The 13710-nt window shown below is 41.5% G+C and overlaps 1 protein-coding gene across 1 annotated transcript in view; it reads right to left on the bottom strand.

The window, feature by feature from the left end:
* kiaa1549la (KIAA1549-like a) overlaps positions 1 to 13710 on the bottom strand; it is a gene marked incomplete at its 5' end in the record, with an annotated part of 101663 nt that overhangs the window by 32938 nt on the left and 55015 nt on the right. The window contains 4 exons of the mRNA XM_079293488.1: positions 2429 to 2464; positions 4241 to 4401; positions 10813 to 10984; positions 13230 to 13390. Of these exons, the coding sequence (XP_079149614.1) occupies positions 2429 to 2464; positions 4241 to 4401; positions 10813 to 10984; positions 13230 to 13390 (530 nt within the window). The remainder of the gene's footprint in view (positions 1 to 2428; positions 2465 to 4240; positions 4402 to 10812; positions 10985 to 13229; positions 13391 to 13710) is intronic.

Below are 13710 nucleotides of genomic sequence, written 5' to 3'. Positions count from 1 at the left end.
GCTTAATAGTAAAAGTAAAAACGACACAATGATAGATTAAATGGAGAAAAGTCTTGATGAATTGAAGTAAATGGATGCCGCTTTACAAACAGCAAACTACATGCAAACACCCGTTTACTCACGCAGCATAATAATATTAGCACTCACTACTTCCCAAGCATTATGCACCCCCACCAAAACCTTGTCCGCCGCGGAGGCATGTGAGAAAAACAATGTTTTCTCTACAAATTCAAGATAACACGACGAGTAACCGAAATACAAATGATCATTTTTGGGGTGACGTATTCCTTTAAAGAGTAATCCAACGCCAGGCTGAAAATCTCTGTTTAAAAGTTGCAAGTCTGTTTCACCTCCCACTTCGGACCACACCCAACCACAACCATGAGTGATGCTGGGTGTGGCCAAAAGTTAGGGTTTGTTTTGCACCAATTTTATGATTTCCTGGGAGTATGTTGAGTAAGAAAATGCGGTCAAAATCCACAAAACAAAGCGCTGAAGCCAAAGGAAGTAAATCAGGTGGGTATCTTCCAACATTAGTCTTTAAAGTATGAAATTCCCTTGTTTTACTAATCCCTCCCCTGGAGCTCAGCTCAGAGCGACACAGAAAGAGGGGCATTCACTTTTGAAGAAGCGGATTTTGGCTCTTAGACTGGAATCACCTTTAGAAAGGGATCCCTGTGCTTTATGGGTGCTGAGGGGTCTAAGATGCTGACCACATTATGGCAACGTGCCCAGTTTGGGTAGACTATCACCTCAATTCCTGCCACATATCAGAGTGTTTATCGGCTGCAAAAGCCGAAAACACGGCCAGTATGGACAGCGGGACCCATTACAGCGACCAGTAAGTCTTTCAGACGGGGGCGACCGTGGCTTACTGGGTAGAGCGGGTTGTCCGGAAGGTCTAAACCGGAAGGTCACCGGTTCGATCCTCGGCTGCACCGTGTCCTGTGTCGAAGTGTCCCTGAGCAAGACACTGAACCCCTAACTGCTCCCCGGGCGCCTGTCATTGGCAGCCCACTGCTCCCTATATATACAGGGATGGGTCAAATGCAGAGAATAATTTCCCCACTGTGGGACTAATAAAGGAATGTTTCTTCTTTCCATGCACACGTTTGGTCTTATTTTAAAACAAGAAAATGTTTTAAGCTGTGCTTTAATCAGAAGTGTTTAACTCCAGTTTGCCACATAAGCTCTTCCCAACTGAAATCCCTGTGTGAAATATTTATCTCACTTGCTCATACATGCCACTGCTTGGGATTGGAGGGGGGTAAATACCGCTGTGGATAAGAACAGTGATTGCAGCCTCACGGCACCACTTAACTAATCTAATATTTCGGGACTCTTTAATATTTGATGCGCTCTCTCGCAAAACACGGCATAATGTTAAATGTTTACAAAGGGTCGTGAAGGCAGACAAGACCTTAGAGCTGGGATATCTAAATGTTGATATAATAACGTAGTATAAGGAGATACAGTAAAGCGGGGACAACATGTATTTGGGCTGCTGCGCTTTTGACACCCGTTCTGTTACAAAAAATGTCCTGCCTTCCCATCCATCACTCCATCCGATAATTCACCACACTTTGCCTCTTGGGGGATAACGACGGGAGAGGCTGGACCGAAATAACCTGCAGATCCGCTGACATGCTCCACCACAGCAACAGTAGCCGTGGCTCTTTGTAATTCAAAGTGTTTCAGCTATTTCTTTTTTCATCCCTTCTCTGTGGCCATTGCTCTGGGTAATTCAGTGGAGAACCTCATACATCGAAAAAATAATTGGGTTGGGGGTCCGTGTTGGTTTCCTGCTGAGCCAATGTGGGAGGAGAGAGGACAAAACGGCTGGCTTGAAAGGGAAAGGAGCTGGCAGATAGGCAGTCTAGGCCGATGACAGAAGCTTGAGTCACTTTTTATGGATGCTACACAAATAAAAATAGATTGGTCTGGTTCGCAGGTTTTAATCCTTCCTTTCCGCTATTCATGTTTACGAGCCCCCGGTTAAAAAATGGCTTCTTCTGGACGGCGGATTTCAGCTCATTTGCCTGTTTTTACAAGCTTGTCCCTCCTTGTTAATTCAGTCAATCGACTCGAACCAAAACAATTTAAATCTTGAGGGTACGTGCTTGTGAATTTTACACCCCTATTATTTTAGTTGTTTTTTTTACACCTTTCCTCACTGGCCCCTCCTCTCTCCTCCTATTGATCTCCTACAGCCAGTGAGGATGGAGGAATAAGTCATGTCCACAGTAGCCACATGCACAATTTTACCCAGCAACAACAACAGGCAGCACATACAGAAATAAGCAGCCCACAAGGCACTAGTCGATCAACACAGTCGGTCAAAATCAGCAAACAACACAGCAACCCATTCATTCAATAATGCATTCAATAGTTAGTTCAGTAATCCACCCAACCAGGGTATCGTGAATACCTGGTGGTGGTAACTGCCCTCCCTTCGATATGAGGTCTAAACAGGGAGAGAGTTGGAAGGTCAAGGTCATGCAAGGGTTAAGATAATTACAGCATAGAATAGAGTACAATGACAGATGATAGGATAAGATCAGATGCGTTCAGTTTTCATAGCTTGGATCACTCCTACCTGTGTTAATAACATTGTTATAATCAAATAAACTGCTGGTATGTGGGAAGATTTTTTGACATTGCTAAAAAAAAAAAGCAGTGCGACTGAGCGAGAAACATGAGCAGTCCGACGATCAGGTTTTAAAGGATAAGGCATATGTCTTTTTGTTTTTTTATCATAGTAAACAAGTCCTATGAATAGACCAAAACAGGTGACCTGCTGGTTTGTTGCTCAATTTTCTTTTTGACCTCCTACTCTGTTTCTGGCAATCAGAACTATTCAGAACTCCTTGGTCGGAAAGAGTTCCGATGGACCACTACGACTTGCATGAGAAGGGTCACATGACCAACGGAAACGGCCATCTCTTCAGCAGACTACGTTCGTTAGCCTCACGAGCTTATCTACTAGCAAGCCATTGGTGGTCGGCCGTCAGTAAACATGCTAACAGTTGAATCTCTCCCCACAGTTTGCAGACCGACTTCCTCGTTCAACTTACCGCATCATACAGACTGTAATTGTTCGAGCACATAGTTAACAAATAACAACATTTCGATTTTTGGTTTTACCTCAAAATAAAATAGTTTTGATAATCTGGCTAAGCAGTTGTTGCATGTTCTGTTTATTCGTTCACACAGAACAGCACTGCATTATGGGTACACTTTGATGTCAGGCCACAAAGGCGTAATTGCTTGCTCCGTCAGGAGCATCAGAAACACTGTACAGATATTTATAGCGATACAAGTTTTTTCTATTAGTGCTCAGAAGATTAGGAAACATTTTATTGACAGTCAGAGCGTTTAAGTCTTCTTTGATCTGAAGACAGAAATATTATGCGTGTTGGTTTAATCATAACATTGAGAAGATTCCTTTGCTGGGTATTGAAAGTTTGACCAACCAGAGCTCGGCCAATAGACGGTTTAGTCTTGCCGGAGCGGCAGTCTAATCATGATATCAAATGTCAAACACACTTCAGGATGATGGAATTCTGATCACAACCGAGTCACGTCAAGAGCCTTCAGAGCAAAATGAGGTTGGCAATCTTATCGCTTGTTTAACACTTCACTGACTGCAGTGACATAAGCAGCTGTAGTTTTGGCGCCATGCGCCGCACCGTGACCCCATCTGATCCAACCAGCTAGTGGCAATCTATTCCACACTCACTCATTTGAAGTGATTGATTCTTCTTCAAACTCAAATGAGTTGATGTCGAGCGAACGCTGCTGTCGCAAAAGGGCCAACATCACCCTAAGGTTCACTTCCACTACATTGAGCCCTGTCCATTTTTTTCCCTCGGCCGATTAGCCTTCAAAGCATGCACGATTAGCGATGACCACGGGCTCTTGGGCAGCAAAAGAACAAATGAGCCGGGCCCGCACAGATTGGATTCTATTTTTCTGAACCGGACAAAGAACTTAAGACAATCGCTTTGCAGTGTGACGTGTCACTCAATCAGAAGTTATGTAATCTTCATTGAAATATCACTGCGGAATTGGCTTCTGGGAAAAGTTAAGGTGAAGCAGTGCTGTCTGAACATTTTGGGGTGAGACTTGGGGAGGACACAACTGATTATTATTAATAATAGAAGACAATAGAAAGACAGAAAAGGGCTACATAAGGCAGTAAACAAGAGCAGGAGGAAGGGATTCAGTTGGACGGTCTTACCTTGGAGCGCGTTTTGAAGTTCCTGAAGGCGCCAGTTTTGAAGATGACCCTGTTCCTCTTGCACAGAATGAAGGACACCATGACGATCACCACCATCAACAGGAAGAGAGGAGTCAGTACGGCCATGATCCACAGGTTGGTGGGCGGCGTCTTTACCACAGCTACAAATACACAAATATCATTCCTCAGGATTTGATTGTGCATCATTCCTGAGCGGTGAATCTGCTAAATGACCCTCCAGTGATTACAAAGCACACACTTTGCAACGAAAAGACAAGCAGAAATAAACACTGTTCAGTACAATCAAGGGCGTCATTTCCTCTGGGGATGAGGGGGGGAAATATGTCCTCTTCGTTTTTATAATATCCTATTTTTGTTCCTCTCGCTTTTGTAGTTCAAGTTAGATTGACAGTTCCCACTTATACAGAGGATACAGAGGAAGAAGGAGCTGATGGGCTGGAAAAATACTGCAAACTCATTTTTGTGTGTTATTGATAAGCTCCGAGAAAAATGGTAAGCAAAAGAAGCGGCAACAATAAATAACAATAGCACTTGGAAGTCTATTTCCACATCAATGGCAGTGAAGGACAGTGCTCGGTTTAGTGAAGATGCACCTGCATTACTTGTCCATTAGGCACAAGGTCCATCAAAAATAGAACAATTACATTACATTACACAATTTCATAATATTGTGTTATTCTCCTGATGGATATAAATATGTAAAATGGCATAAAAAGCTATCATCATCGCCATACTTTAGTTTGTTTGTGTGCTGGGAGGTGGTTTTTTTTTACTCATGGGAAGAACAAGGCCAACAGTTTCCCCTGTTCCCTTATCCTGAGCTAGGCTAACCATCTTCTGGCTGTCGCTTCATATTTAGCGCAGAGACATGAGAGTGGTATCAATCTTCTCATCTAATTCTCAGCAACAAAGCAAATTAGCTTATTTTCCCCAAATCTCAAAATTTGTATTTAACTGGCACCAAAATTGTATAATATAGACAGAAATGTTATGAAAGAAAACAAATTTGTAGACTTGAAATCTACATCCAGAAATAAGCTTTAAATTACAACATAAAAAACGTGCTTGTTTTTCGCTTGAATATCTTTTTTAAATCATCTTTCTTTGAGCTCTCCTTGCCAAACACAACTTGCCAAAGAGACGTGTTTTCATTTGAAGGACAGTTTGTTTCCACTGAGCCGGTTAAGGCATACTAAATTCATTTTACAAGAACATTGTGTTCAGTTCCCGGCCTGAGCACTGTTAGGAGGGGCTGGAAAGGCTTGTTGTTGGTACCTCTCCAGTTTCTTAATTTTAGATTCTGGGGAAATCTGAGGGAGAAACGGTGAGAGGGATCAGCAGCTAAGTCTACACAACTACAATTTTCTGAATGCGAGTTTGAATTTGTATCGATATTCTGAAGCTTGATTGGGTGCACACTGTAGGGCATTGTGGAAATGTATGGAAAAACAAAAACCTACGTAATGTCACGGTACTTGAATTCAACAGATAAATCCTTAAGATGTCCGGCAATGTGGTGTCTCTACAATTGCTGCTGAATGAGAAGTGTGTTCTGTGAGTTGCATCTAAAATATGTATGTCGGCATTTCCATAATGGCTACATGCAAATGCATTCTGTGTAAATCTCTGTGTAAATATGCAAAAGGTAAACAGAGAAGAGTCTTATTTTTAAGCCTATTATTTCTATAGCTGGAATGAATCAGCAAGTACATGAACAAATGGGAATAGAACATATGTGCATATTTTGACATTGAATTTCAATGTCAATAAACCATGTATTTATTTTAAAAACATGATGAATAATTGATACAAATAAGACTTGGACTTAAAGGAATCGTACAACATTTTGGGAAATATGCTTGTATGCTTTTTTTTAACAGAATGAGAAGATTGACACCTCTCACATATCTGTACGGAAATATGGAAATGCAGCCCCAAGCAGGTCAGTTTAGCTTCGCATAAAGACTAGAACCAGGGGGAACAGCTCCGTCTGAGGCAAAATAAAAATCCTCCAAATTAACAGGTGACCTGTTTGTTGAATCTGCACACAAACCCAAATTTAAAAACAACAGTTTGCCAGTTTGCAGGGGGTTGCTACGAAGAAATTCTCAACCGAGACTGCACATCTGAGAGAAAATATCCAGCGCTAATAGAAATGTTATCCAGGTTCAGTGTGCGGGATTTAGTGCGATTTATTGGCAGAAAGGAAATATCATATCCATAACTGTATGGACCTGGTGCATGACAACCCAGAGATCAGACCAGGAAGCAGAGTTGCAGTCTTACACACTCCTCTGAGCTTCCATTAGAGCAGTTACTCACGCAACACCACATAGAGACTGTGTCTGCCCCACGGCCACTTAAATTAATTGAATCAAAAATAAACGATCGAGGAGTTAAACAAAATAACTTAATCCAAGTTAAAACTACCGCAACAGTACAACAAAATAGGATAATTAAATGTGGACTCTTAAATGTCAGATCTTTGTCATCTAAAGCTCTACTAGTAAATGAGCTGATATCAGATCATCATATTGATTTATTTTGTCTTACTGAAACCTGGCTGAGTAATGATGAATATGTCAGCCTAAATGAATCAACTCCTCCAAGTCATATCAATACTCACATTCCTCGAGGCGCCGGCCGAGGAGGTGGAGTAGCAGCCATCTTTGACTCCAGCCTATTATTACACCCTAAACCTAAACTAGACTATAACTCATTTGAAAGCTTGGTTCTTAGTCTTTCACACCCAACCTGGAAAACAATACAGCCAGTTATATTTGTGATAGTGTACCGGGCCCCGGGTCCGTATTCTGAATTTCTATCGGAATTTTTTCAGTTTTTATCAAGTCTAGTCCTTAAAACAGACAAAGTAATTATTGTAGGTGACTTTAATATTCATGTGGATGTCGAGAACAACTGCCTCAGTACTGCATTTATTTCATTATTAGATTCGATTGGTTTCTGTCAGAATGTACAGAAACCCACTCACTGTTTTAACCACACTCTCGACCTGGTTCTGACTTATGGCATTAACATAGACGATTTAATAGTCTATCCACAGAACCCTCTTCTGTCGGATCATTATCTAATAACTTTTGAATTCTTACTAACGGAGTGTACACCGTTAAGCAAGAGTTACTACACTAGATGTCTATCTGATGGTGCCGTAGCTCAATTTAAAGAAGCGATTCCGTCTGTATTTAACTCAATACCATGCTTCGATGTGACGGAGGACTACTGTGCTGGCTTTAGTCCGACCCAGATTGATTATCTTGTCGACAGTGCTACACGCTCACTGAGAAGGACACTAGACTCTATTGCTCCTTTAAAACAGAAGTTTGTAAAACAAAGGAGATTCGCTCCATGGTATAACCCTGAAACCCGCAAATTAAAGCAAACATCGCGAAAACTTGAAAGAACATGGCGTTCCACTAACTTGGAACAATCTCGGTTACTCTGGCGAGATAGTCTTAAGACATATAAGAAGGCCCTCCGTAATGCCAGATCAGCTTATTACTCATTGTTAATAGAGAAAAATAAGAACAACCCCAGGTTCCTCTTCAGCACTGTAGCCAGGCTGACAGAGAGTCATAGCTCTGTTGTGCCGAGTATCCCTATAGACCTCAGTAGCAATGACTTTATGAACTTCTTTAATGATAAGATTATGATTATTAGAGAGAACATTAATAATCTCCTGCCCTCGACCGATCTTTCCACAAATAGAGTAACCTTAGAAACAGCTGTAAACCCTGATATATGTTTAGATGGCTTTATTCCCATCGACCTTGACAAACTGACTTCAACAATTTTTACGTCTAAACCGTCCACCTGTCTCTTAGACCCTATACCGACTAGGCTGCTTAAAGAAGTGCTACCATTAATTAGCACAACTTTATTAGATATCATCAACCTGTCTTTAGTAACAGGTCATGTACCACAGTCCTTTAAAGTAGCTGTGATTAAACCTCTTCTTAAGAAGCCCACTCTGGATCCAGAGGTGTTGGCCAACTATAGACCGATCTCGAACCTTCCCTTCCTCTCTAAGATCCTTGAGAAAGCAGTTGCAAATCAGTTGTGTGACTTTCTGTGTAACAATAGTTTATTTGAGGATTTTCAGTCAGGATTTAGAAAGCATCATAGCACAGAGACAGCACTGGTAAAAATAACTAATGACCTTCTAATCGCATCAGACAAAGGACTCGTCTTTGTTCTTGTCCTGTTAGACCTTAGTGCTGCGTTCGACACTATAGACCACTACATCCTGTTGCAGAGACTGGAACATTATATTGGCATCAAAGGAACCGCACTGAACTGGTTTGGATCCTATTTATCGGATCGATCTCAGTTTGTTTATGTAAATGATGAAGCCTCAATGAGGACCAACGTCAGTTATGGAGTTCCACAAGGTTCTGTGCTTGGACCAATCTTGTTCACCTTATATATGCTTCCTTTAGGCAATATTATCAGAAAACACTCTATAACCTTTCATTGTTTTGCAGATGATACTCAGTTATATATATCGATCAAACCAGACGAAACCAACCAGCTTGCTAAACTGCAAGCGTGTCTTAAAGACATAAAAACCTGGATGACCTGCAACTTCCTGATGTTAAATTCAGACAAAACTGAAGTTATTCTACTAGGCCCAGAACACCTCCGAAATCAGTTATCGAATGATATAGTTTCTCTAGATGGCATTGCGCTGGCATCCAGCAGCACCGTCAAGAATCTTGGAGTTACCTTTGATCAGGATTTGTCTTTCAACTCTCAGATAAAACTTATTTCTAGGACTGCCTTTTTTCACCTACATAATATTTCAAAAATCAGGCACATCCTGTCTCAAAGCGATGCAGAGAAATTAGTTCATGCATTTGTTACCTCTAGACTAGATTACTGCAATTCCTTATTTTCAGGCTGCTCTAATAAGTCTCTTAAATCTCTCCAGCTGATCCAGAATGCTGCAGCTCGTGTACTAACAAGAACTAAGAGGAGAGATCATATTACTCCTGTATTAGCTTCTCTGCACTGGCTCCCTGTAAAATCTAGAATAGAATTTAAAATCCTTTTACTTACCTACAAAGCCCGAACTGGTCAGGCTCCATCATATCTTAAAGAGCTGATAGTACCATACTGCCCTACTAGAGAGTTGCGATCCAGTGATTCAGGGTTACTTGTGGTTCCTAGAGTCTTAAAAAGTAGGACGGGAGCCAGAGCCTTCAGTTATCAGGCTCCTCTTCTGTGGAACCAGCTTCCCGTTTCAGTCCGGGGGGCAGACACACTCACCACATTTAAGAGTAGGCTTAAGACTTTCCTCTTTGATAGTGCTTATAGTTAGGGCTGGCTCTGGCTTGCCTTGGACCGGCCCATGGACAAACTGGTATAGGCAAAAACTACAGGGGGACTTCCTACACTGAGCACCTCTCTCCTCCTCTTCTTCACCTCCGTCTGTATGCATTGATGTCCCATTAATGCTGATTACTAACTTTACTTCTTCCCTGGAGTATTTGTGCTTTCTCGCCTCACAGGATGACCGCAGTTTTATCTGGACACTGGTTCTTCAACCAGCCATGGCCCTGCTGACACCTACTACGATCTTCATTGTTAACATTATTAATCCTATTACCGACACCATTAATGCACAGTACTCATTTTGTCTCTTCCCCGGAGTCCTTGTGCTTCCTCTCCTCACAGGTTTCCATGGAGCATTGGTTTCATCTGGACCCTGGTCCTTCCTCCTACCATGGCCCTGCTGACTCCAACTGCTAATATCCCTTTTATTATTACTCACATTACTATTTCATACTACTGATACCATTAATGCACATTATTGACCTGCTTCTTCACCAGAGTCTCTGTGCTTTCTCGCCTCACAGGTTCCTGTGTATCCGGGTTAAACCTGGACCAGGTGTTGCCTCCTGTCGTGGCTGTGTCATACATTGAATGTGCTGTAATTACATTGAATGTGTTGTAATTCACTATCCTGTTCTACACATGACATCATTGCACGACTGTCCATCCTGGGAGAGGGATCCCTCCTCTATTGCTCTCCCACAGGTTTCTTCCTCTTTCCTCCCCGTTAAAGGGGTTTTTGGGGAGTTTTTCCTGTTCTGATGTGAGGGTTCCGGGACAAGAGGATGTCAAACGTGTACATATTGTAAAGCCCTCTGAGGCAAATTTGTAATTTGTGATTTTGGGCTATACAAAAATAAATTGAATTGAATTGAATTGAATAACTATGTTTTCATTAGTGTAGAGAGGCAAAGTCCCTTTACTCATCCACCATGAGACTTTATTTTGTAATAAATACGTACGGTAGTCAACTGCGAGAATTAAGCTTTTTTTCAATGATTTTTCAATGATTTTTCAATGATTTTTCAATGATCTTTCAATCATTTTTCAATCATTTTTCAATCGATTGTCGAAGTTTGCTTGACGAACTGCTTGCACATTGTACGTGACCAACATTGGCCGTTACCTTGGCTTGCTAGCTAGCTAGTTAGCTTAGCTATGTTCCACACACAAATATACAGCAAGATAAACAAGCTTACGTTCGGCCTGCACTTGCACAAAGTATCCCAGTGTCAGAGCCATGGTCTGGGAGTCCAGACTGCTGAGGGTCTTGGCAGCGGTGGATCCAGTCATGGGTGCCCCGTTCAGCTGGGTGTAGTAGGTCATCTCTGCCGGGTTCTTGGGACCAGGCAGCCGACGCATGCTCACCATCTGGAAGGGGACAAACTAAGTGTCCAACATCTCCAGCTGATAATGGCATTTTGTAAACAAAGAGCGTCTTCGGCATAGTCTATCTTGTTGCATGTGCAACATTTCATCTGTAGCCAGACTGATGGCATACACAATCCTTTATCTCATCAACACCAACAGACAAAGAAATCACTTCCATATCTACAGTGGCCCAATCAAAATTCTGAATCGGCTCGGCTGCTTTGATCGTGATGAACCATTTGATGCGAGATAACTGCACTTGGGGAAGACACTCGAGAATAACTAAAGTCTCGATTTCCATTCATCATACATCAAACATTTTTTTTTAAATTTTGACAAACACGGTTTAATCAAGTTTGGTAATTTGATTTTGTCATAAAAAGAAAGGATGTGTGATATTAAATGGCTGGATGATTCCCTCCCCCCTCTCCTTCATTTCTGCAGCAATACAACTGGTCATCTGTGACTTCCCATGAAGGCTCGAGGGTGTGTGAGGCATAAAGCCCAGGAAGAGTCAGTCGTTGTCTTAATTTGCTCAATATGGAACACCTGGCAGGGGAGGGAAATAATAACAATAATAACGTACACACAAACCGTTGTACTTCTGTCTGTGCTTATAAGTGCCTCAATCCCTAATCTTCACCCCTCAGTATTAAGCCAACATTGGCTTATTTTTAAGTGGCCATACTCTCTTAGAACAGTACAAACAAATCACAAATCACATTATTATTATTTTCCATGGTGTTCATTGCTGCCATTGGTTTTATTTAAAAACGATGAAAATCTACTTGCAGAAGACTTAAGATATGTTTAGCATGTATTAAAAAATACTTTTTGTCTATTTATTTGTTATGTTTGAGATTGTGCGGCAAAGCAGGGACAGTTTTCAAAGACAATGACTTATGGGCAACCTTTTTCGATGCAAGTAATTATCAAATTTACTATACGGCTACAAGTAATAATTATTTTCTTTATCGATTCATCTGCGGAATATTTTCTTGTTAGGTCTTTAGATGTTAGAAAAAGGTGAAACATGTGAAAGTGAAACTCATGAAGTCCAACTTGATGACAATAAATTGATTGTTTTCTTCGACCAACAGTCCAAAACTCACCGATATTCAGTTTACTAAAAGATAAGATGACGAAACTGGAATTAAAACCGTTAAAGTTAAGAAAAATTCAAAATTACTTATCTGTTGATCAATTATTCGTTCCGGCTCTAATTATCTTTCTATGTTATGTTTCGGACAACTCTCCACCGAGGCTGCCTCTATTAGTGAAAAATAACGCATGTTCATCTGACAAAGACAAACAAACCTCCTTGGTGCAGAAAATAATCAAAATTTCAATTCAAAACTTTCCCTGCTCACAAAACGGTGCTGTCCAGGGTGCTGAATGTAGAACTGTCAAGCCAATAGTCGTGTTGAATCTGACTAATGATTATCCTCACTATACATATGTATAACCAAGTGCCTTGCCAGCAGTGGGGCTCTATTGATGGCACTGACTGTATGGGAACCATTTTTGTTGAAGACTGAAACATCTTGACACATATTGGATGGATTGCCATGACATTTCATGTAGACATTTAGGGTCCTCAGTGGAAGAATCCTACTGACCTGGTGTTCCTATGACTTACAATCTAGCACCAGCAGGTCATAGTTCTTACAGTCATCCAATGACATTTCCACATCTACTAGATCAGGCATCACCAATTGACAGATGGCGGTTCGGACCCCTAGGGAGTGACGGTTCTAGCTGAATCTGTTGCCAATTTCTGATAAATGAATGAGACAGAGCATTGTTGTATTTTCGACAGTCCAGGCTCACCAATGAGCACCTGCACATGTGCATGACAACGGCACTTTTCTTTGTTCAAGCCATGATTTAAACTACTGGCCCATTTATATCTCTAAAAAGTGAAGAAGAAAGAAATATCAATTTATAAAAAAAGAGAAAGGGCTGCGCAAACCTCTGTTTGCACTTTTTCTAAAAGAGGAACTTTTTATTTAATTTATTCAGATTGTATTCTTATTTTCTTTTACTTGAAATGTAGGCCTTAAGTCCATTGTGCTAGGACTCATTTTATTCGTGGTTAAAATAAATAAAAATAATTTAGTTGACAAAGATGTGGTCACTTGGAAAGGCGCAAACTAGTTATTTTAAAGCAGAGAAATGTACAAACGCAATCCCGTCTCCGCCACTAAGGCACACAATGATGCACAAGAATCTCACTCCCATTTACCTGCACGGTGTAGCTCCCCACGATGGTGGCCCGCCGAGGTCGTGCCGTCCGAGGGCCCTGCCTGCCGGCGACCAGGAAGAGCTCAGCCAGCCGCTGCTCCATCAGACTGGCAAAGCTCTGGTAGTTGGCCTCCAGTGAGGAGTTCTCCACATCTTGGATCACTGTGAGGAGAGATGAGAGAGAGACGGAGTGAAGGGACAGAGGATGGGAAAGGGAACAGAGAAAGCGAGAGGGACAGAGAAATAGGTAAAAGGAGGAGATGAGGAGAGTGTGGAGATAATATCAAAGAGAGGCATTGATATTAAGGAGAACAAGGGAGGATAGGGGGAGAGATAAACAAAAGACAGGAGATGACTTGAATATTAGAGAAGACAAGATGATTTTCCCTTCCATTTAAAAGCTGCCCAGAAACTTCTATTACAGCTGCAGCGACACACAAACACACACACACATATACACACACACAGGTGCTCACATCAAT

Source organism: Melanostigma gelatinosum (genome assembly GCF_949748355.1).
Source record: "Melanostigma gelatinosum genome assembly, chromosome: 1".
NCBI classification, from domain to species: Eukaryota; Metazoa; Chordata; class Actinopteri; order Perciformes; family Zoarcidae; genus Melanostigma; species Melanostigma gelatinosum.
The sequence above is the reverse complement of the archived record's forward strand: the minus strand, read 5'-3'. Positions and strand labels throughout refer to the sequence as shown.